This window comes from Otolemur garnettii, unplaced genomic scaffold, assembly GCF_000181295.1.
Source record: "Otolemur garnettii isolate 467f Iridium unplaced genomic scaffold, OtoGar3 scaffold00151, whole genome shotgun sequence".
Classification (NCBI taxonomy): Eukaryota; Metazoa; Chordata; class Mammalia; order Primates; family Galagidae; genus Otolemur; species Otolemur garnettii.
This window is the reverse complement of record NW_003852546.1, coordinates 2,312,712-2,334,173: the sequence shown is the minus strand read 5'-3', so window position 1 is coordinate 2,334,173 and position 21,462 is coordinate 2,312,712. Positions and strand designations below refer to the sequence as shown.

At 41.3% G+C, this 21,462-nt stretch overlaps 1 protein-coding gene across 1 annotated transcript in view; it reads right to left on the bottom strand.

The window, feature by feature from the left end:
- Positions 1-1,039: 1,039 nt before the first annotated feature.
- Positions 1,040-21,462, bottom strand: part of DYNC1LI2 (dynein cytoplasmic 1 light intermediate chain 2) — a 27,940-nt gene continuing 7,517 nt past the window's right edge. Inside the window, exons 4-13 of the mRNA XM_003799423.3 lie at positions 20,832-21,062; positions 14,960-15,129; positions 13,676-13,769; positions 11,165-11,300; positions 9,043-9,154; positions 8,410-8,469; positions 7,681-7,722; positions 7,175-7,292; positions 5,692-5,808; positions 1,040-3,991 (exon numbers count right to left, since the gene is read on the bottom strand). Of these exons, the coding sequence (XP_003799471.1) occupies positions 3,894-3,991; positions 5,692-5,808; positions 7,175-7,292; positions 7,681-7,722; positions 8,410-8,469; positions 9,043-9,154; positions 11,165-11,300; positions 13,676-13,769; positions 14,960-15,129; positions 20,832-21,062 (1,178 nt within the window). The 3' untranslated portion in view covers positions 1,040-3,893. The remainder of the gene's footprint in view (positions 3,992-5,691; positions 5,809-7,174; positions 7,293-7,680; positions 7,723-8,409; positions 8,470-9,042; positions 9,155-11,164; positions 11,301-13,675; positions 13,770-14,959; positions 15,130-20,831; positions 21,063-21,462) is intronic.

Below are 21,462 nucleotides of genomic sequence, written 5' to 3'. Positions count from 1 at the left end.
AAAGTATGTTTAACTAGAGTCAAATTATGAAGAAATAAGGCAAATCCAGGATATCAAACTTTCTGTAATTGGCCTAGACACATCTGATTTATGATGAATACCCTAAGTGTTTAAAACTTATTTTAAATGATTAAAGGGGAAAAGTATGAGCACGTGTGCACATGCCCACAAATATGACAAAGGATGATGGAGAGGGAGAGGAAGAGAACGAAAGCATATATGACAAAGTTAAAACTTGGTGAAACTATGTAAAAAAAAAAAAAAATAGGCGATGGGGGTTTACTATGCCTTTGCAACTTTTCTGTAGGTTTATAATTTTTCAAAATAAAAAGTTCAGAAAAAATGTATATGATAAATCAGCTTTAAAAACCAAAAAAATTCCACCTGTCTAATGTGGGTGTAATAATCAGAAATGTAATTGTACAATAAAATAAAGAATCCAATTTCTTGAACAGATTTTTCTGTATTCCATTTAAACAAGTGAGAAGAACTCGGCCCAATTTAGACAATGAAGAGATTCAAGAGGCAAGAAAATACACTTGGCAATTACAAACTCCATGCACTCTACATATGAAACTATAGCCTTTGAAATGCAGTTTTATAGTGCTATTCTTTTCAGAATTTCTTTTTTTTTTTTTTTTTGAGACAGAGCCTCAAGCTGTCCCCCTGGGTAGAGTGCAATGGCATCACAGCTCACAGCAACCTCCAACTCCTGAGCTCAAGCGAGTCTCCTGCCTCAGCCTCTCAAGTAACTGGGACCACAGGCGCCCAGCACAACACTGGCTATTTTTTTGGTTGCAGCCATCATTGTTGTTTGGTGGGCCCGGGCTGGATTCGAACCCACCATCTTAGGTGTATGTGGCTGGTGCCTTAGCCACTTGAGCCACAGACACCGAGCCCAGGATTTCTGATTATTTCTCTTTCAAGTAAGAGTAGAAAACGCTTTTAGCTGCATAATCAAATACTTCATATGATTAGCTGACAAATTCAACATTTCTCTAGTTGGATGATTTATCACAAAGAAAGTCACCAAAAATTGTAAGCAGTCTGGATTCATGTTTATTGAAGCCAGTAAATTAGAGACATCTTTTTTTTTTCCAGCACTAGAAAGCAAGGTTCCACATGACTGCATACTGCACCTGGATAGAGCCACACCCCTGGACTAAGGCTGGTGGGGAACAATCTGCAGTCCTAATTTTAAGTTAAAAACACCAATAAACTTAGTATATAGACAGTGAACTTTCACTTACAGCATCAACATTGTTAAGGTCATGATGTACAGAGCAGTCACTTTCAACTTCATTAAATTAATAAAACACGATAATGTCTTTAGTTTAAATACTGATTTTAAAATGCCAATCAAAAAAAGTGCAAACAAAATAAAATAATCTAGCAGCATACCTGTTATATTTGTAGGAAAGACCAATTCATGGCCTTTATCTGGGCCACATCTTCTAAGTTGGGCTTATTTTTCTTTGAATTTTTTTAAATTTTAAAGACAAACAACAGATGTAATCACTACGATGTGTATAAATAGGCATAAAATTGTCTTCAACAGTCTACCATACAATTGTATTCTGCAAATAAAATGAATTTTACTTTAAAAAGTAAAGGCTGTTCATTATTCGGCCTTTGGTTCCAATGCTTAAAAGCCCCAAAATAACAAAAATCACCCCCCCCCAAGAACCCTGTAGTCCAAAGTTGGTAGACTTTGGCAACCACTGAGCACATGACACTATGTATCAGTTTCTTCTGATAACAGGAGCACCCACTTGTCATGAGAAAATAAAAGTGGTCTCCAAGAAACCTTCCTTCACAAGACAGGTGTCTTAACATTTCAAAAGGTTTAGTACATTTTATATTGACACAAAAAGTGCTTATCAGTTTAAATGACAAAAAATAAACAAAAAATTAAAATTTTGCATTAGAATTTACAATCACACTGTATCCCTCTTAGGCATGTGCCTTTCTAAGAAGTCCTTCTTGTTTCTGAGGTTACTTATTTTGCCCCAGCTGCTAGAGAGAGATTAAGTGACCCACCTTTAGTGTGGCCACAAGCTGTATGACATCTATTGGTCACTACACCACAATATCATTCCACAGTCAGTTTACCGTCATTACCTAGATAATCTGGTAATTGGAAGCAATAATACATTTGTTTTAAAAAAAAAACTGAATTAAAAAAGGAAAAAATAGTATATTTCAACAATAAAACTGGCACAAGAAATGTGTTTTTGTCGTCAGAAAGGCAAGTAAATACTCAGCTTTCTCCTTAACAGTGTTCAGACCTTTACAAAAGCAATTCAAGACAATCTTAACAGTTGTTATACGACAAAGATATTTAAGTTACACCCAGTACTACATTAGTGGTCAGTCAATCAGGTATGTAAAAGCAATGACATTAGGGAAGTTATTCTCAGACACAGTACAACAAACATTCATATAAAAAAAAGTAAACTCCACATAGTGAACTGTGGTTTTTTTCCCTTGGTTTGACAACAAAATTTTATACATTAACTTCACGGTAGTGTTTGTATTTAAACGCTCTGTGTCATATATAAAATTAAAAGTGCCATTTCAAATCCACAAAAGTCATTTCCAGGATGGTGGTGTGACATGACAATTGTGACAATTCACGATGCATGAATGTGCCCTAAGTGGGGAGACACCTGAAAACTCTTACTTCCTTAAGAAAAAAAAAAGCTACAATATATGAAAAATACATGAGAAATGTGTCATTTCCATTTTCAATATAAAACATTCACACTTATTTGTCCATCTGATAGCAATCATCGCACCAGGGAGTTAGGACAAGACCCTTCTGCATCACTGAAACTCCGTGAAGATTCCCACAGATTATAAGGCAGACTGGTGCAAACCAATTAACCAGAGTGCAATTGCATTAAAAACCTCCCCCAAACTTTCTGTACCACACTGCATTATGGCAAAATGAGAGGTCAATCACTCATTTTCTATTAGTAGGCCAGCCTGTGGTAGTTAAAAAAAAAGTTACTTTTTTTTACTTAAAAAAAAAAATCAAGAGCTATTAAAAAAAAATTAAAGTAAACTAATTTTATAACTGCTGACTTAGAACCTACCCCACAGTGACTGTCTGCTCCATGATGAACATACGTGGAGCCTAGCACCTCCCATGAGGACAAAGCCTGGGCCAAGCACATGGGTGGTGGGCAGCTGCCATTGTTCCTGCCCTGAGTCAGCTCCACTGGACTCAGGTGCTCCCACAATCAACACATCTTTCATAAAAAGTAAAGATGCAATCAGAACAAGTCTAATTCCCATTTTGCTTCATGTTTAGTTTGGAAATGCTTCTAATTTTAAGTCTTCAACAATGATTCTTTGACTTCTACTGAACACACAGTATTTACTAACACTGCTCATCTCCTTCCTCTCCCTCCATCAACCTTCAGCTTCCCCACCATCACTTCTCTCATTCCTCCTTTTAGTCATTCTCTTTCCTGGACTTTCTGCTATTTAATCTGCTTCCCAGGAACAAGTGAATTTGCTAACATGAAACTGGTCAGACTAACCACCAGAGTAATGATTTACTCATTTGCTCCACCCTGACAGAAAGTGGGTCCTCGTTGTCTCACTTTACCTTCATCTCCATAAGAAGCCCAGCTGTGCTTGCCTCCCTCGAGAGAGCCATGTGCCCAAGTGTCCAAGGGTTATCCTTAACAAAGGGATCTGACATATAACTTTCCTAAATGTGCATTTCACACTCAGATAAGCCAATGAAGTTTTTTTTTTTTTTTAAGTTCATCTCCCCTGCCCCCAAAAACTGATAGCATGTGCCGTATCAGAAAAATCCTGGTCTTAGCAGATCAATATACATAGTTATTTGGTCATTGGACATATGCATGTTTTAAGGAGGATCAGGCTTCATTTTCTGTTGAGTTTGTTACCATGGAGTCTGGTTTTCGAGTCATTCTATCCAATTCTTCCTGAACATTTGACAACACAGTCTTTTGTCCTAAAAAACAAAAACAAAAAAAAAGTGAAATAGTGATGTAACAACAAGAAACAACTTTTTCTGTTGCTTTTTGGAGACAAAGTTTGACTCTGTTGCCCAAGACAGAATGCTGTAGCCTCAGTCTAACAGCAACCTCAAACTCCTGGGTTCAAGTGATCCTCTTGCCTCAGCCTCCCAAGCAGCTGGCACTGCAGGAGCCTGACACAAAGTCCAGCTAATTTTTCTATTTTTAGTAGAGATGTGGTTTCACTCTTGCTCAGACTGGCCTTGAACTCTTGACCTCAAGCAAACATCCTGCCTCAGCCTCCCAAAGTGCTAGGATTATAGATGTGGGCCACTGTACCTAGCCCAAAGAACAATTTTTAAAGTGAGAATTTGAAATTATACAGACTTCTGTAATTATTTAATAGTATCCTCAATAAGAATGAAAAAGCCTTTTTTCACTGCAATAAAGAGACAGACCCTAATTCAGTACTTCTTAATACCGAATGTCACAGGTCAATATTTTCTACATGACTGCTTTCTACATGACATGTCCTGCCAAACACAAGGACCTTTCTGAAAACCTTCTTACCACCCAACCTCGACCCCTGTGCACTCTTTCCAACTTCTTTCTGTGGGTGGTATCTGAGTTTCAACAATACAGCAAAGTATTTTCCTTGCTTCAAACAAGTGCTGAAATTGTTTCAAATTACAATATTCTAGACTGACTTAGATGGGTAGTCTGGAAACATCGTGTTTCAATCTGCACAAAGTCAGTACTCAAATTTTTCTGCTGTCAAATACTACCTGAGACATGGAAATGGACTCCTATTTCCCACTGGGAAATACTACTACCAGCCAACAACCTGGGCCACCAGACCAGACTTGGAATCTGTAAGAACTCAGGAGCCACTGGAATCCCAGGCTGTCCCATGGATAGAGTGATCTCCTGAGGGTCTCCTTTGCTCCAGAAACATCGATTAAGGAAAACACTATATTAACATGCCTCATAGCCAATAGAAAATTGAAAGCTTTTTAAATGTCCTCCAGCTTCCTGGGACAATGTGTAATTCTCATGGAACTTGGTTATTTTGTCTCAGAAGACACACTGACTTACCCAACATGGAATGATAGGTGGGTAGCCACCACAGAAAGGGAGGAAGTGTGTGTGTGTGTCACAGAAAGACAAGGCGAGAACTCTGTGGAGGAGGAGACAATGAACCTCCAGTAAGACAGTGAAGGATCACAGGCTCTAGTGCAGTGAACAAAAATCCTTAGAACATCACAGACACTCTCATCACAGAAAATTAAACAGAATAAATAAAATGTCAATAGTATACTCTCCATGGACCACAAAGGCCAATGGATACAGCTCCTACATCAGGGCCTCATTTAGGCTATAACTCAATTCACCTAATAGCCAGTTCCTGAGAACCTGAATATAGCATACAGATCCCACTTTAAATGCATCAAGCAAACCTGTATAGTGATAAGGTGTTCTCACTGAAAGCATGGCACACTGCTCAGTATAAAGTGAAGGTCGGCTTCCTTGCTTCACTATTCAGTAAACTGAGGGTCTGTGGGTCAGGTGACCCACAGGTGAAGGCAGACACTCTTGTCTGCCTCTGGGTCAGTGAAGGCAGACATTCCTGTCTGTTTCCATCCTTTCAGCACTGGTTCAACATAAGAGTCACAGGTCTCTGAAGGCTCTTCCATACCTGACTTCTTGGCTGTGCTTTGTACCCCACCAGCACCAGGACTTCCAGGAGAGCCTGTCTTTTTACTCAACAGACTGTTGAAGAAACTGGCCAACACCCCTTCACTTGCTGCATTATCTAAGGAAGTATCAAGGGGAAAAAAAGCATCACATAAACTGGATGACTTAATTATAAACAACCCTCCACCCCCCAGTTCTCAGCTTGGAATTAACTGTTCATGCCCATCATTTTTTCAGGATACTGATAATATATTCTGTTACTATAAATCCTTCCTTATACATGGCTACTATGCCCATGTGTTGGCATGATTACCAAATGGAAATATGCTTATATTCTCCACCTATTTGGGGCAAGATAGATAACCTATTATTATATCATCTCCCTATCCACGAGGGCAGTGCTTTTCAAAGTTCTATGAGCCCTTCACACTCCAAATCTGCAGTGAAAAGCTCACACCCTAAATAGAAGACACTCTCATCAAATATGCAAGAATTAATAAAACTTTATTTTATATTACAGCCAGTATTGTTGGGTATCATTAAGCCACAAAGATAATGACTAAACTAATACCATGTTTCCCTAAAAATAAGACCTACTAATAAAATAAGCCCTAGCAGGATCTCTATGCATTTGAAATGCACAGAGTAAAAATTATTCCACCCCAGGCCTGTGGCTCAGATGGCTAGGGCGTCAGCCACATACACCTAAGGTGGCGAGTTTGAATCAAGCCCAGGCCTGCCAAACAACAATGACGGCTGCAACCAAAAAACAGCCGGGCGTTGTGGCAGGCGCCTGTGGTCCCAGCTACTTGGGAGGCTGAGGCAGGAGACTCGCTTGAGCCCAGGAGTTGGAGGCTGCTGTGAGCTGTGATGTCACAGCACTATACCCAGGGCAACAGCTTGAGGCTCTGTCTCAAAAAAAAAAACCAACCAATTATTCTACCCCAATAATAAGACCTAGTGATGGGTGTGGCTATACAGCATATCTGCATAGCCATGCCATGCATTTGGGCGTGGAGAGAGACATCCCTTGAAAATAAGCCCTAGTGTGTCTTCTTGAGAAAAAATAAATATAAGACAGTGTCTTATTTTCAGGGAAACATGGTAAATAATTGACAAGAAAACTGAATGGGAAAAAATATCCGACAATTCATAAATAGTAGTAATAATTTATAATATAAATATAATGAGAAACAAGACTAAGGATTCAAAATACACATTTTAAAGTGACTTCCTATTTTGTATTCTTTTCTGAAGAAATGTGCAAGTCTCACAGAGGTGCATGGGACACCAATCCCAGCAAATGAATAGGCCCTGCTCTCTGCCAATTATAAATCTCTTACCTTTAGAAGAGGGGAAGTGAAAAGCAGCCCTTATTGGGGAAGAGAATAAACAGCCCAGCTTTCACCTTACAGACTTGGCTACCCAGCTCCTTTGTGGTTCAGGCCTGACTAAACTACTCTCCACAGAGACAGGATACATACTTTTGATGTTTGGGTCCGGCTTCTTTACTGATGTGCCTGGAGAGGCACTAGGCACACTAGCAGGTCCTCCCCGGCCCTGGGTCCTTGGAGAGCCAGAAGGTCCTCTTGCAGGGGATTCCTAAGTTCAAAACCAGCTCAGGTCACACACAGGCATAAAAATAACAAAAAGTACATATTCCAAAAATGAAGATATGCTTCTGCACGATTGTTTTCACAGGCTACGGACTGGCAATTTGCTCTCAGCTCAGGCACTTCCTAGACCTGTTTCTCCTGAGAGAAGGGATGTCGGGTAATGACAAGAGCTCACTCTAATTCCCAGAGTTACAGTCTTTCATCAGACATTTCCTGAGTTTCTACTATGTTCTTGACTATAGGCCTTTAGGGAAAACAAATTCCCTTTGAAAATATGAAAGCCCACGCAATTATAAGCTTCTACAAATAATTGTATGAAGTCTGAAGACACCCATGGCACTGGGCCTTGACCCTGTTTAGTGTAAGGTACTCACGGAGGCTCTTGTGGACGTGGCTGGCTGCTTGGCAAGGAGTGACTGCAAAGAGAGGGACAAACTGGCCATTAATCAAGGCCTGCAAAGTGCACTGAAGGTCTGGAAAAAACTTACTCTTAAGTATTCCACTAGAGGGCACCATTAACAACAACCAAGTCCTATGTTTCACAGCATGTATGGGAAAAATTTAAATTAAACAGTTTGGTATATGGTGAAAAAATATTCTAAGAAACCAGTTTTGAAACTAAGGAAGCAAGCAGAGCACAGAAAGGAAGAATAATTGGAAAAAGAATCATCAAAACCCCTGTGGACCTGCCTGTACCATCAGGCAGATCCACGACATGTCTAACAAGTCCAGATGAAAGAGAAATGACTTTAGGTTTGCATTCTGATCTGTCAGCTTGGGGAAGTTACTCTCCTCATCTACAAAATGGGCATCACTTGCCATTATGCACAGGGCTGCGCGAGACTATAGGAAATAATGGAAGTGAGGAACACTTAAAAATATACTAAGCCTATCCCTATAGGAGACTGAGCAAGGAGGCAGGTGGTCCAATACGTACTAAGCTTAGAAACAAGAGTGAAAATGGGAAGGAGGTCTGTCTCAGCTCCTCTACTGCTGCAAGCTCTTTGTGATTCCCCACATGCAGACACCCCCAAGTCTATTTTGTAGGAACTGGTATTTCATGCATGAGAAGGCCTCTGTTCTAACCTCACTGGTCTTCTTACCTGTTGCTTCATTAGGAACACCTGCTCATCCTCAGCTGCCAACTCTTTGTCGTGAACCAGCTGTGAAGCAACACACACGTTTGTGGCCACAGGCCAAGAACACTCCCAAATACTGTCAAAATTCATGCTGAAATGAGAATCTCAGGCTCAGGCCTCAACATGGGTCTCAGAGATCCCTGCTGAGACTGCAGAGTTATTTTTTTCTGGTCTGGCACAAACCTTCTCCCAAAAGTAGCTGTGGCATGTAGCCAACTGGCATTTTTAAGTGTTCACAGGTTCTAAACACCACCTGCCAGATCAGGTCTGTAGAAGATCACATAAGGGAATCTAGTGATAGTAATCCAGAGGCAACACTGGTAGGGCTTAATGGGAAATACCACCCAATTCCGCAGAGGCAATGCCATCACCCCACCACCTTCAGCCACTCACAGAACACTGGACCTCATTTACAGAGGAACAGAAAGGTCCTTGGGTTCCTTTTCCCCCCTAAAGTGATCTAATGTATAAGACCTGTTTCTTTATAGGTTTTTTTTTTTTACCCTATTAAAAAACACCTAACCTCTTTTTTTTTTCTTTGACATTAATCTAAAGAAAGGAAAGAACCTAAACTCTTACAGTGATTGATTTGGGTACCTTTCTCACTGGAGGTTTCACAATAAAATCTTCATATGCATCTTCTGGCTTCACAGTTGTGAAATTTTCATGTAAAATAGCTATTTTCTTTTCATTGTCCCAGCCTGCAGGTCTAAAGGCAAAGAGACAGAGATTGACTTGCTTTTCCTGGGACTGCCTCTGGGCACACTCAGAGCACTTTCAGGATTAGAGAGGACTCCTGGGTAAGATCCTATTCCACAAGATGCGGTTAGCACCTTTTGGTAGACAAGCCAAAATTCACTGCAGGTATAGTTCATCATTTGAGCACACAGGTCCTCTGTCTTAAGTTCATGGGCCCAAGGCCTAAGGAGCCAGCAGGAAATCTAACTGACTCCACATGCTCTCCCATAACTCTATCTGGAAAAGTAACAACACCGTGGGGCCCTGTTCTGACCAAGGGCAGGATGCGACTATTTCTCTTGGGCTTTGGCACCGAAGCTCTTCTCCTATGGCCTGTTTCTTTCTCTTAGAATTCTTCTAAAAATGGTTATTTTATGGATTGGTTCATTAACTTTGCTGTGTCTACCCTGGGCCCCAAACCAAAGGGGTGCTACCCAGTTCGACATCCAAAGGCAAGATGGTACACAGGTTCCATTAAGTTAAGCTGCCGCCTAGGGTTCCCAACTGAATCTCTTGTAGGTAGCAATTGTAAAATGTTCTATATGATACACTTTTGAACTCAAGCAGCTTTGAAAGATGCCAAGTTACTGTCCTTACAAGCATCTCATTCTCCATCCAACTTCTGCTCCATAGCGCTGTAACAAAAAGGGCTCTTAGCCAGGGTGCTCCACCCAGACAGCCTTGTTGACTTTACCAGTCCCCAGACAAGCAAACTACCAGTGGGACCACGAAAGGGGCAAATAACAGAGCATGATCAAGATATTATCATTACCCATGCAGCTAGTAGAAGTTACGAGATAACTCTCTATTCCAGATCACCCTCAAATCCAAGTAGTCTCTCCGTTCCTTCAAATCACATGAGATCTGGGCACTATGTATTTCCAAGAACACATCACTCACTGAACTGGTGCCTGTCTGACTGCTCTGCACAGTTCTCTAAAATTAGGCCATGTCCATAGATATGGTGTCTCTAAGTAACCCAGGTAAGACTCTCCTTGAAATGTGCAAGAGGCAACCTACTCAGTTCTCTGACAGCTCCTGGCTTTCACACTTCTAGCCTCTCACAGCTGGTCTCCCTGCCCCCACTTCTAGTCAGCCTGGGATACATACATCTGGATAGGTCTGCACCAGATCACACCAGATCAGGGAAGCCTCTCTGCCTTCCCTGCCATACTTCCTCCACCACATCTTCGCTGCCCTTCCCCTCTTCAGCTGTGTGGTCCCTACATCATCATGTGCAAGGACCATGTATCATTCACATTTCATTTCATTCATTTCTATGTCCCAGCAGAGAACCCAGGCACCGAGGTGGTGCTGAGTAAGGCTTACTGAATGAACAAATACAATTTTTCTTTTCTTTTCTTTTTTTTTTGAGATTCTACCCCCCCAACACACAAAATTATTTATTGCTGGGTGTTGTGACAGGTGCCTATAGTCCCAGCTACTTGGGAGGCTGAGGTAAACTATGACACCGTGGCATTCTACCTAGGGCAATAGAGTAAAACTGTCTCCATAAAAAAAAAAAAAAAAGAAAGAAAGACAATTAACCCCAGTGGCTCCCAAACACAAAATGCCAGAAACACAATAAGTGTTCAGAGTAATCAAAGCCCATGCTGACAGGGATGATAAGATAGCAGAAGCCTTAACAGAAGACAATTTAGGATCCCAAAGTGCAATCCCCTATGCTTCCCCCTCCGCCAGCATTTTACCAGAGTTGACAATAAGTGTCAAAAATGGCTGGCTTAAGTTTTGGCAACTTGCACTCAATGAAGAAAACAGAAGAAGCTCTGACCACACCACCCACTTCCTTCAGGAAGAATGCCTCATCATCTGGACAGGAGCAGACAGAGAAGGCTGGGTCTATCTATCACCAGTGAGATACAGCCCAAGCACTTCCAAGGCAGCAAGAGAGCTGGCTATACAAGACACAGGCAAAAGGAACTTTACTTAAAAGAGAAACCATCACCTATAAAGAACTCACATAAAAACAGCATCCTTTTCCACAACTAAGGCAGGTGTGGTGAAGTGGAAACCGTATGTTTTATGAACAATATACTTAAACAACAAGTCAAGGTTTTTCTCTTCTTTCACTGATGTATAAATCAAGGCAGCTCCATCTAATCAATCTGTTTAAGGAAAACCAATTCACTGCAGGAGACAAAATCAAATACATATAAGCACAATCTTCACAGTATTACTCATAGGTTGATCAGTTTTTGATCAATACATGAGTAACAGAAATTATTAAAATTTGTAAAATTACAAAAGTAATAGTAGCAGATGAACCACGTCAAAAGCAACAAACATGCTGATGCTACAGGGGCATGTAGATCTTCTTTTTTAACATGTAAACTCCTGTCTTAACCCCTCAGGTTACTTCCCCAAAGTCAAGTAAATAGCTTAGACTAGCCCAAGAAAATACCCTCAGTATATCATGGCACACAGATTCCTTCCCAGGCAGATGCTCAAATTGGACCAAGTTCATCATTAAATATACCTTTTATGAGAATGGGTGTCAACAAGTTAATGGGTCCAAAGGAACCAGTAGGAACCCATTTCTCACCCTTACTCCACGGTGTAGGACTAGGGCAACAACTGCTATTGGCTTTTTACAGGAAGAAAGATTCAAAAAACTGTGGTCACAGCATCTTTCTCACAGACAGCACAAAACATAAACTTATGGGAAAAACCTATAGCATATAAAATGAAAAACTGGTAATTAATCTTCTCTGTATCAAAGGAAAGTTTAAAATAAAGTTTATATTTCTTTTTTTTTTTTGAGACAGAGCCTCAAGCTGAGCCCCTGGGTAGAGTGCCCTGGCTTTACTGCTCACAGCAACCTCCAACTCCTGGGCTCAAGCGAGTCTCCTGCCTCAGCCTCCCAAGTAGCTGGGATTACAGGCACCCGCCACAATGCCCGGCTATTTTTTGGTTGCAGCCATTATTGTTGTTTGGCGGGCCCGGGCTGGATTCGAAACCGCCACCTTAGGTGTATGTGGCTGGCGCCTTAGCCGCTTGAGCCACAAGCGCTGAGCCAAGTTTATATTTCTAAGACAACATGATAGAAGTAATTTGGTAACAAAATGAATCAAACATCAGTTCCTTAATATGAAAGCCTATAAGATGTACAGAATCAAAAATAAAAAGTTATCTGGGATGGGCATGGTGACTCATGCCTGTGATGCCAGTACTTTGGGAGGCTGAGGCAGGAGGATCACTTCAGTCCAGGAGATGAAAATTACAGTGAGCTGTGACTATGCCGCTACACTCTACCCTAGGTGAAAGAGCAAGACCCTCTCTCTTAAAAAATAACAAAAACCAACACATGAAATAGACCTGCCATTCAATCCTACAATTCCTCTACTAGGTATATATCCAGAAGACCAAAAAATCACATTATAACAAAGATATATGTACTAGAATGTTTATAGCAGCCCAATTCATCATTGCTAAGACAGGGAAGAACCCCAAGTGCCCAATGACCCATGAATGAATCAAGAGATTATGGTATATGTACATCATGGAATATTATACAGCTTTAAAGAAAGATGGAGACTTTACCTTTTACATGTTTACATGGATAGAGCTGGAACATACTCTTCTCAGCAAAGTATCTCAAGAATGGAAGAAAAAGTATCCAATGTACTCAGTCTTACTATGAAACCAATTTATAGCTTTCTTATGAAAGCTATAACCCAATTGTAGCCCAAGGAGAAGGGGAAAGGGGAGTGGGAGGGGAGGGGGGAGAATGGATGGAGGGAGAGTAATTGGTGGAACCACACCTACAGTGCATCTTACAAGGGTACATGTGAAATTTACTAGGTGTAGAATATAAATTCTTAACACAATAACTAAAAAAACGCCATGAAGGCTATGTTGACCAGTTTGATGAAAGCATTTCAAATTGTATATAAAACCAGCACATTGTACCCCATGATTGCATTAATGTACATAGCTATGATTTAATAAAAATATACATAAAAATAATAAAATAAAATAAAATGACTTAAAAAGTATAATTGGAATGTTCCTAACACAAAGAAATGTTAAATGCCTTGGGTGCTGGATACCTCAATTACTCTGGTTTGATTAATTCACATTGTATGCCTGTTTCAAAACATCACATGTACCTTATATACAACTATTATGTATGCATAATAATTACAAGTAAAAAATAGAAAAAAGAAAAAAAAAAACAACACATGATCTGGCTGGTTCCCATATAGAGGGTTATCAAAACTTATTATTAACATTAGTGCCACAAAAATTGGTATACAACTTCCCACTGCTAAATTTGACTTTCGAAAAATAAATAAAATAAAAGGTGATCAAAAGTAGGCGTGAGTTAGTAACATAAAACTAGTAAAAAGATAAAATACAACTTCTCCCTGGCAGAAGACTATCCTGGATTCAGGAGATGCTTATCTCTTTGAAGATGCCCCATTCAGAGGGAAGTCTGAGGCCCAGGCCCCACACAATGTTCCAAGGATACACTGGAGGCAGAACCTCCGCAGGTGTGACTGGATGAAGTCCAAATGCTCATCCCTGTAATCATGCTCCTTTTCCAGGACACTTACTGCATCACACTGCAGAAAAGATAGGGAAAAAAGTCATTTTTTTTTTTGCCCTTCTGCCCACTAAGGATGGGAATAGCACCTTCTTAAGAAATAAAGTATCAGGCGGCACCTCAGTAGGTAAGGTGCCAGCCCCATATACCAAGGGTGTGGGTTCAAACCCAGCCCTGGTCAAACTGCAACAGAAAAATAGCTGGGCATTCTGGCGGGTGCTTGTAGTCCCAGCTACTCAGAAGGCTGAGGCAAGAGAATCATCTAAGCCCAGGAGTTGGAGGTTGCTGTGAGCTACGTGACGCCATGGCACTCTACTGAGGGCGATAAAGTGAGACTCTGTCTCTACAAAAATAAAAAAGAAATAAAGTATCATAGCTCTAAAGAAGAAAGTATAGTCAAGGGTCCAAGCATTAATTAGAGAAAAGTAAAAAAAGAATTAGAGATTTTTCTCTTTCATCCTGGGCCTCCATTTCTTTATCTGTAGAGATATGATAGGCATGATTACTCCACAGTTGTTCTGAACATCAAACAAGGTCACATTAGGAAATAGGCCCACTGTACGTGGCTATGCACTCCACTCCGCAGGGCTCCATTCTCAAGAGTGGCACAAGAATGGCACACCCTATACAGGGGGGCAACACTGACTGGGAATAAAGTACTTTTTGAAACTCATTTTTTTTTTTTTTTTTGCTGCAGTTTTTGGCCAGGGCTGGGTTTGAACCCCCCACTTCCAGTATATGGGGCCGGCACCCTACTCCTTTGAGCCACAGGTGCTGCCCCCAAGTGCTTTTAAGGCTATTTTTTTCTTACATAAGTGACAAAACTTTCTCTATGACTAAATTTGATTTCTATTCCTATCTCATCATTCTACTTTTTCTGCCATCATTTTGGACTATCATTCACCCTTGGACAGATTGAACTGGTTTATATAACCTTAAGAAAACTGCTTTTAGTTCTGGATTTGAAAGTCAACAGTGCTTCACAGAGAGATTAACCTAGGCCATGAGCAAACTGAGAGATGCCATGTTCCAGCAGCAATACTACACAACCATATTTTCTATCCTGACATATTCAATGTACCTTAATAAATCCTGAATAAACCTAATCTCCCTTGGGAAGAAACTTCATCAAAGCTTCTCAAACTTTCTTTCAGACAGTGATTGTTCACTGGCCCAAATCAGCTAAGCTTACAATTCCCAGGCACGCACCTTTGTACACACCACCAACACTGGGATCCCCAAGTTATGAGTCAGCACATTATCACCCAGAGGCAGGGCAACATTTTCTTCATCCGAACCTGAGGTTAGAGGGCCTCTCCTCTGTGGGGAGCCTTGACAACCTTCTTCAGGCTCAATATAATCTTGAAAATCTTTTACAACTACAATGGAAAAAGGAATAAAAATTATACACACACACAAATAAAAATACACATAGCATTGGAACACTGAAAAGGGCTGTAAGAAGCAATAAACGTAAGCAGCTGTGTGTGACAAACCTCCCCAGTTGCATCTAACTGCAGTATTAAGGATCTGGAGATCATGATGCAAAAGGTCAATTCTGACATATTAAGTCTGAGCTTTTTACCACTAAAGCAGCAAAGACATTCCCTGGGACATCCTTAATTGCATCTAACTCTTAAACACATTTTCAAAAAATTCAAAACACATGTTTTCAAGAGTTTACTATGAGAAAAGCTGCTTTCCTTATATATCACACATTTTCTTTTTTTTCTTTTCCTTTCTTTTCTCTTTTTTTTTTTGAGACAGCGTCTCAAGCTGTAGTCCCAGGTAGAGTACTATGACATCACAGGGCACAGCAACCTCCAAATCCTGGGCTTAAGTGATTCTCTTGCCTCAGCCTCCAAAGTAGCTGGGACTACAGGCACCCCCAACAACACCTGGCTATTTTTTGGTTGCAGCTGTCATTATTATTTGACAGGCCGGGGCTAGATTCAAACTCGCCAACTCTGGTGTATGTAGCTGGCATCTTAGCCACTTGAGCTATAAGCGCTGAGCCTGTATCGTACGTTTTCAAGATAACTGAATAGTTCAATTGTGTTATTTCAACATAGGCAACCATTAGAAATAGCTATAACTTAAAAAAACTCATAAGGTGGCTAGGTGTGGTAGCTCACATCTATCATCCCAGCACTCTGGGCAGCCAAGGCAGGTAGACTGCTTGAGCTCAGGAGTTTGAGACCAGCCTGAGCAAGAGTGAGACCTCATCTCTAAAAATAGGCTGGCATTGTGGCAGGCACCTGTAGGCTCAGCTACTTGGGAGGCTGAGGCAAGAGAATTACTTGAGCCCAGGAGTTTGAGGTTGTGGTGAGCTATGAGGCCATGGCACTCAACCCCAGAGCAACTGAGTGAGACTCTGTCTCAAAAAACAAAAACAAACAAAAAATTCATAAGAGTCCTCATTAGAAATGCTTAGTAGGCTCATCACCTGTAGCTCAGTGGTTAGGGGCCCGCCATGTACAAGGGGTTCGGCCCGGGCCTGCTAAACAATGACAACTGCAACAAGAAAAAAAAAATAGCCAGGTGTTGTGGCAGATGCCTGTACTCCCAGCTACTTGGGAGGCTGATGCAAGAGAATGGCTTAAGCCCAAGAGTTTGAGGTTGCTATGAGGTGTAATGCTAAAGCACTCTACTGAGGGCAATACAGTGGGACTCCATCTCAAAAAAAAAAAAGAAATGCTTAGTAAAATGATTTGAATTCCATAAAAGCATGCTATTTCCACACAAATGAGGTATGTCAGCTCTAAGTAACCAGACATTTCTTCTTCATCCTCACTCTTAGGAACTCAGATTCATTTTATGGGTTCCTGAGTCACATGTTCAGTGTTCATGCCTGTCCCTGCTTAACACAAGAAAGGGTCAGAACATTTGCTTCTTGGCATACAATGTTCACTACTCAGGCATTCAAGCTCAGAGTGGTCCACACCTCAATTAACCACAAAGCACGCAGATCTACACACCTTTATGTGGTCACTTCAAGGCTCCTGTGTTAAGCCAGAGAACAAGGACATGATAGTTAAAGCTACTTTGATCTAGAGAAAACAGGCAGCTACCTTTCTAAACCCAAAAGAACAAAAGAACCAAAAGAACTTTTATTCTTACCAACAAAATGTTCACTAGATAAATCCAAATAATAGAACTGAAGAGAACCTAGAGAACGATGTACCCACAAGACAGATTTCAAACATTTTAAAACCGTAAGTTGGCCAGGCATAGTGTCCCACACCTATAATCCTAGCACTCCAGAAGGCTGAGACGAAAGGAATGCTTGAGCTCAGGAGTTCAAGACCAGCCTAAGTGAGACTGAAACCTGTCTCTACCAAAACTAGTAAAATCAGCCAAGCTTCATGGCGTGAGACTGTAATCCCAGCTACTTTGGAGGCTGAGGTAGGAAGATCACTTGTGCCCAAGAACTTTAAGGTTGCAGTGAGCTCCAATGGTGTCACTGTGCTCTACCCGGGGCAAAATAGAAAGACTGTCTCAAAAACAAAACAAAACCCCCATTAAGTTGTTATTTACAAAGATTTTAGCTTATCAATAGGGCTTCTGAAGTTATATGGGAACTCACTGTCATTCATACAATACAGGACAAACTGAAAACTGATTAGGCGCTCAACCAGAGTCTTCTAGACAGAGCAGAGCCTGCAACAGGTTATAAACAGGTAAGCTAAGCTATGGTGGGAAGTGAGGTGGGGGTAGAGGTGGGGGTGGGGCAGGTCAGGCAGCCTGCTCAACAAACCTCCATTACCCAGGTGCTACACAAACTCTAATGTATTCTACGTGTGTGTGCAAGGATGTAAAAATAGTTTGGAAGCCCCGGCTTAGATACACGCTCCAAAAGAATAACTTAATTGTGGCTGTCCAACAACAATAGGAAATTTACATTTTTAAAAATAACTTATTTTAGAAAACCATTTGGAAGGCAGAACACATGTGTATAACATACAAGTAAATGAAAAAAGGAAGTATTAAAAACAGTAAGGCCTGTGTGTAATCTGCACAGTAAAATGTGTGTTTTTCCTTAGGGTATACACATTCAGTGGAAGTAATGGTTTCCTTCTAGATAGCTGGATGGCCAGTATTTCACAGCAAGGGATATCAGTCTACCTGGGGCTTCCCTTCAGCATCAGAAAAAAGTGAGTACAGGAGGGAGATCGCAGAGCACTCTACCTTCCCTGCGCTTTCTTTCTCATCTTTGCCCTCCTACTCGTTGGTTCCATAGTCCTGAGAAAACCCCATAGACCTACATAAGCAAGAGAAGCCCAGACACAAAGCAGAAAAGGTAAGACTAACTTTCTCAGGTGGTTCCCTCTCACTCATAGTTCCTGCAACCTAACAGCAGCCATAGACCCAGGAACACTGGGAACCTAACCCTGAAGAGAATGGCCAGCTCTCCAAAGTTAGCAAACTAGAGACTGGTATTGAATTGGAAACCAGGTTAAATAAGAGCTTCACTCATTTAATGTAATACCTAGAGTACAATTAATCTGAAAAGTAAGAATATTCTCAGCAAGAGAATGGCCAAATACTTTATTAAAATGTAGCCTAAACCCAGAACTAATGAACGCAGCCCCAACATGCAACACAATGGTACGACTACCATTCCAAATACCTCAGAGAGGGGGTTGGCAAAAGCAGAGAGGCCCTGTGAAAGTCAACCAGAGTCAATGAGACATAGACAGTGTTCTGATAATCGCCAGTTGCCCTCCTTATAACCCAAATGAACCCTGACACTTAGAACACATGGCCACATAGACTATATTTCCTATTCTCTTCTTTTTTTTTTGAGACAGTCTCACTTTGTCACCCTTGGTAGAGTGCCCTCATGTCACAGCTCGCAGCAACCTCAAACTCTTAAACTTAAGTGATTCTCTTGCCTCAGTCTCCCAAGTAGCTGGGACTATAGGTGCCGGCCACAACACCCAGCTATTTTTAGAGACAAGGTCTCACTGTGTCTCAAGCTGGTCTCAAACCTGTGACCTCAGGCAATCCATCCGTCTTGGCCTCCCAAGTGCTGGGATTACAGGGTGATCCACCTCACCCAGCCCTTGTAGTCTTAAAAAGTAACAATCATGTGCCTGCCCTACAGCCCTTCTTTCCTCTTCCTCCATCCTGCTGCCTGACACAGATGTGAAGGCTAAAGCTCTAGTTATTAGGAAGAGAACCACACCCTCAAAATGATAAAGCAGTAAGCATAAGGAGCCATGGTCCTTGAGCTATCTTCTCAGGGCTGCTTTCCAGTCCTGAACTGCTGAGTTCTTTTATTTTCGAGAGACACCTCAGTCTTGTTTAAACCATTGTTACATGGGGTTTTGTGTCATATGCCACTGAATCTAATCCCAAGTGACACAGACATCAGTGACTAAGACCACAAAATAAATTCAGTGTCTCATGGAAATTTAAACTCCCCAGGAACAGCCATAGGCATTCTGTCTGCTGTATTCTCAGTGCCTAGAACAGTACCTGGTACAGGGCAGACACTTTCCCTATCTGAGAAAAAACAATATCCTTGGCACAATCTCTCTTTTTTCTCTTTTAACAAATCTTTGCAAAGCTATCACTCTAAGAAAACAGGTTCAGAGAACTGATGTCTCCAGTGCATCAACTCACTAATCTGGATACAAAGCTGTATGTGCAATGGGTGGGAAACTGGTCTTCGGCATCAGAACTATTCTGAGAAGTTGTCTTTAGGATCTTTATTTCAGTGTGAAAAAGAGGCATTATCTAGAAAGGTCAATGGTTGAAGACAGAGAACCTGAGCTGCATAACAATCACTCAGCACACATGCGGGTGACCAGGAAAACACACATACACACAATAAACCAAAGAGTAAGATGTTAGTTTTAGCTAATGTGAAACAGAAGCAAAACAAAGGGTGGGAAAGGGAGAAACATGGCAGGAACTTTGATTTAAAAACCATATCAAAATTTCTGCAACATTCTGCCAGTAAGTGTGAAGATCCCGTGAGCCATGCCCCAGAAGCCCTTATTAATTCACTAGAGAGGGTGATGTCATCCTGTGGAAATAAGCCAGGCTGGGCCAAGCCTGCCTTGGCCAAGACGGCTGCGGCTGCTATGGCTCCAGCCCCTGCCCCTCCCATTTCCTTGGCAAGTGGACAGAAGCTGATGTAACTGCACAGAAGCAAGGGAAAGGAAAAACAGGCTTCTGAACCAAGTTGGGGGAACTTCCTGTAATTTTAAAGTTCTTTGTTTTCAAAAGGACATGGAGGTCCTTAGTCTTAAAATAGCCTTTCATTTTAGTGACAAAAAAATGACCTATTTCTAACCAAAACCATGCATTCTGGATTCCAAGGTAGCAGCTAAAAGCTTTGTCTTTTTTTAGGGCTTCTTCTAAGCCTTTAAACAAGAGGGTCCATAAGGCAGTGGATCACCCACAGAGGTCACAGCAAACTCTTTCACACTTTCTGATGCTACCTCAGCAGATAGTAAAAGAAATGCATTAGAGATGTTTTGAGAATAAAAGAACACTTAAAAGAGAACCAGTGAATATAATAAGGAATATTGACTCATTTTCTTCAAGTGTTAACACCTGAGTTAAAGACTGCTTTTTTTTTTTTTTTTGAGACAGAGACTCAAGCTGTCACCCTGGGTAGAGTGCTGTGGCATCATAGCTCACAGCAACCTCCAACTCCTGGGCTTAAGTGCTTCTCTTGCCTCAGCCTCCAAAGTAGCTGGGACTACAGGCGCAGGCCACAACGCCTGGCTATTTTTTAGTTGCAGCTGTCATTGTTGTTTGGTGGGCCCAGGCTGGATTCGAACCTGCCAGCTCTGGTATATGTGGCTAGCACCTCAGCGCTTGAGCCACAAGCGCCGAGCCTAAAGACTGCTTTGAATATTTTTGACTTTCGAATTTATAAGAGCGAATCTGAAATAAACGGGGCAAACACAACACAACACAACACAAGGGAAACCTCTTGACTGTTAAAAAGGTGGTCAGAACTATACAAAGAGGCTAGTGAATTTTCCAGTGAAGAAAATTCTATGTTACAAGCCAAGCAAGATTGTGAATAGAAGAAAAGCAAAGAGAATTCTACTTTACTTACATTTTCGTTCTAGCTCCCTCATTTCTTCCGGTGGAATTTTCATTTTATCAATGTGCTCACGTAAAACACTAGCCCATTTCTGTAGAGATTCCATCACTGTCCAAGGCCTAGACATGTCTGCAACAAAAATGACCAGGGTCTCTGGCAAGGATTCAGCAGAAACTGCAAACTTCAGCAGGCCTTTGTGGTATAGATCTCCATCCAAAATCCACACATTGCAGCGTGTGTGATCTGAGAAAAGCAATGAAACCAGTTATCACCTATCACAAACATCAGCACAGCTGTAAGAAGAAACACTTCAGGAAGATCTTGAAGGTGACAGCCATGAATCTACACAGAATTCAAAATTCATTTATTTGGAGATGAAGTCTCACTCTGTCGCCCAGGCTGGAGTGCAGTGGCATGACCATAGCTCACTGCAGCCTTGAACTCCTGACTTAAGGGATCTTCCCACCTAAGCCTCCCAAGAAGTTGGGACAAGTATTCACTGCCTCACCTGGCTATTTTTTCCTCTTTTTGTAAGAGACAGGGGACTTACTATCTTGTCCAGGCTGATCTCAAACTCTTGGTCTTTTTTTTTTTTTTTTTTTTTAGTTTTTGGCCAGGGCTGAGTTTGAACCGGCCACTTCTG